This window comes from Frankliniella occidentalis, unplaced genomic scaffold (assembly GCF_000697945.3).
Source record: "Frankliniella occidentalis isolate FOCC.00 unplaced genomic scaffold, Focc_3.1 Scaffold55, whole genome shotgun sequence".
Classification (NCBI taxonomy): domain Eukaryota; kingdom Metazoa; phylum Arthropoda; class Insecta; order Thysanoptera; family Thripidae; genus Frankliniella; species Frankliniella occidentalis.
In genome coordinates this window covers 1,129,743-1,131,410 of record NW_026267185.1, presented here as the reverse complement: position 1 = coordinate 1,131,410, position 1,668 = coordinate 1,129,743, and the positions used below count along the sequence as shown (strand labels likewise).

Genomic DNA, 1,668 nt, shown 5'->3' with positions numbered 1-1,668 from the left:
TACGCTGACTTTTGGTTGTTTTGCTTATCCTAAAAAATTAGACAATTACTTTACTCATAAATATGTTTTACCTTTACTCTCTGCTAATGTGTAAAAGCTCAACTAGTCCAATAGACAATAGCATTCTATTGTTGCTTTGTTAATACACAGTGCCTTGTAACACAAATATGAATAAAGTAACTGTCTAATGTTTTTTTAAGATCAGCATATTAGAGTGGTTTTGGATAAGCAAATCAACCCAAAATTTCGGAACAACCACATCTCTTAAATACACATATATGATGACAGAGAATAGTTATGTTATAAAAAAGGATGTCTATTTAAGCATGGGTAGTTCATTTCCATCCATTCCAGCTATGTCGAAGAGGTTCTGTGGTCAGAAGTTGTTTGGTCAGAAAAAGGGCAATCCCCATAGCTTAAAAAATAATAGTCCACGTGTCACAACAATTTCAGAATAAATCAGAGTTGGTATGAGCTACTTCCAGAATCTTTCTTATCGAAATCGATGGAAACATCATTTCAGCTATTTCAAATGAATTTTTGTAAATTTAAAATATTAATTGTTGAAAGACGTCTTCAATTACCTTTTCCTGAACTCATGTGACGTTATCCATCTCACTTCCTAGTCGTAGTAATGGTGACTGAGATGTTTCAATTTCACACTCTTATATAGAGATAGTCTCGGTCAGACTACCCGATTTGATCAGTTGTTACAAAGCTCTAAAGTAGCGAGGTGGGCGCAGCAGCAGCCACGCTAACTTTGAGGGACTTCCTCAAAATTTGTGACTGACTTCGAGGGTCGTTCTTATTTTTCAATAAAGACCCCTCTAAGTTTCTGACTCCCTCAAAGTTTTCCCTTTCTCCTAAAAAAATGGGACTTCGTTTCTACCGTGCTGCCGCATTCAAATTACGATTTAGTCTCATTATTGGGTCCATGTTTCATCGATTAGAAGAAGTATAATAAATGGCCGGAGCAACAAATTCGTCTCTTAAACTGGAAAAAAGAGGCCCCCATCGAAAAGTAAGAAACTAGTCCTTAAAGTAGGGCAAAATGCTAGGAAAATCTTTGCAATAATTACTGTCGACATTCTGCTACATGCCTTCCCCTATATGTCTGCCCTGCCCTGACCGAAAAATAAATCTTAGAAATATGTACACTGAGCATTGGAAGTCCACAATACCTGAGTTCACGTAACCAATTACTTTCTTGCATGTCGACCTTTGTTGGCCACTTCGTGACTTGTACTTACTTTTTGCTCCCTTCGTATCGCAACTCAGTGGACCCACGTGAAAACTCTCCGAAACGTGACTGCAACTGGACCATCGGATCCACAGCCCGTCTTTATAATGCCCACTATCAGCGGATCCTCGTATTCCTAGTATCACTGACTAGCGGCTACTGATATGGCGAGAATTTTGGTTGTTGCGTTATTTCCACTTGTGATGCAATGCAACCGACAGGGTACTCACTATCAAAATTCTCATCAAAAAACTCATACCGACTACTTGGTATTCTTCACGTGGAGGGGATTACGCCGGTATTACGAGGGTATTACACCGAAACAAATCGGTCATTTAATGGCGAATTTTATTTACCTTCGGTGTATGTTCGTGCTGTTGCAGAATACAAACGTCACATCGATGCATCCGAGCAACAAAGGCTGATCA

General features: G+C 39.0%; 1 protein-coding gene across 1 annotated transcript in view; it reads right to left on the bottom strand.

Annotated features, from left to right (window-relative positions):
- Nucleotides 1–1,390, bottom strand: part of LOC113214837 (uncharacterized) — a gene marked incomplete at its 3' end in the record, with an annotated part of 43,338 nt that extends 41,948 nt beyond the window's left edge. The window contains 1 exon segment of the mRNA XM_052267597.1: nt 1,251–1,390. Within this exon segment, the coding sequence (XP_052123557.1) occupies nt 1,251–1,324 (74 nt within the window).
- Nucleotides 1,391–1,668: the final 278 nt, after the last annotated feature.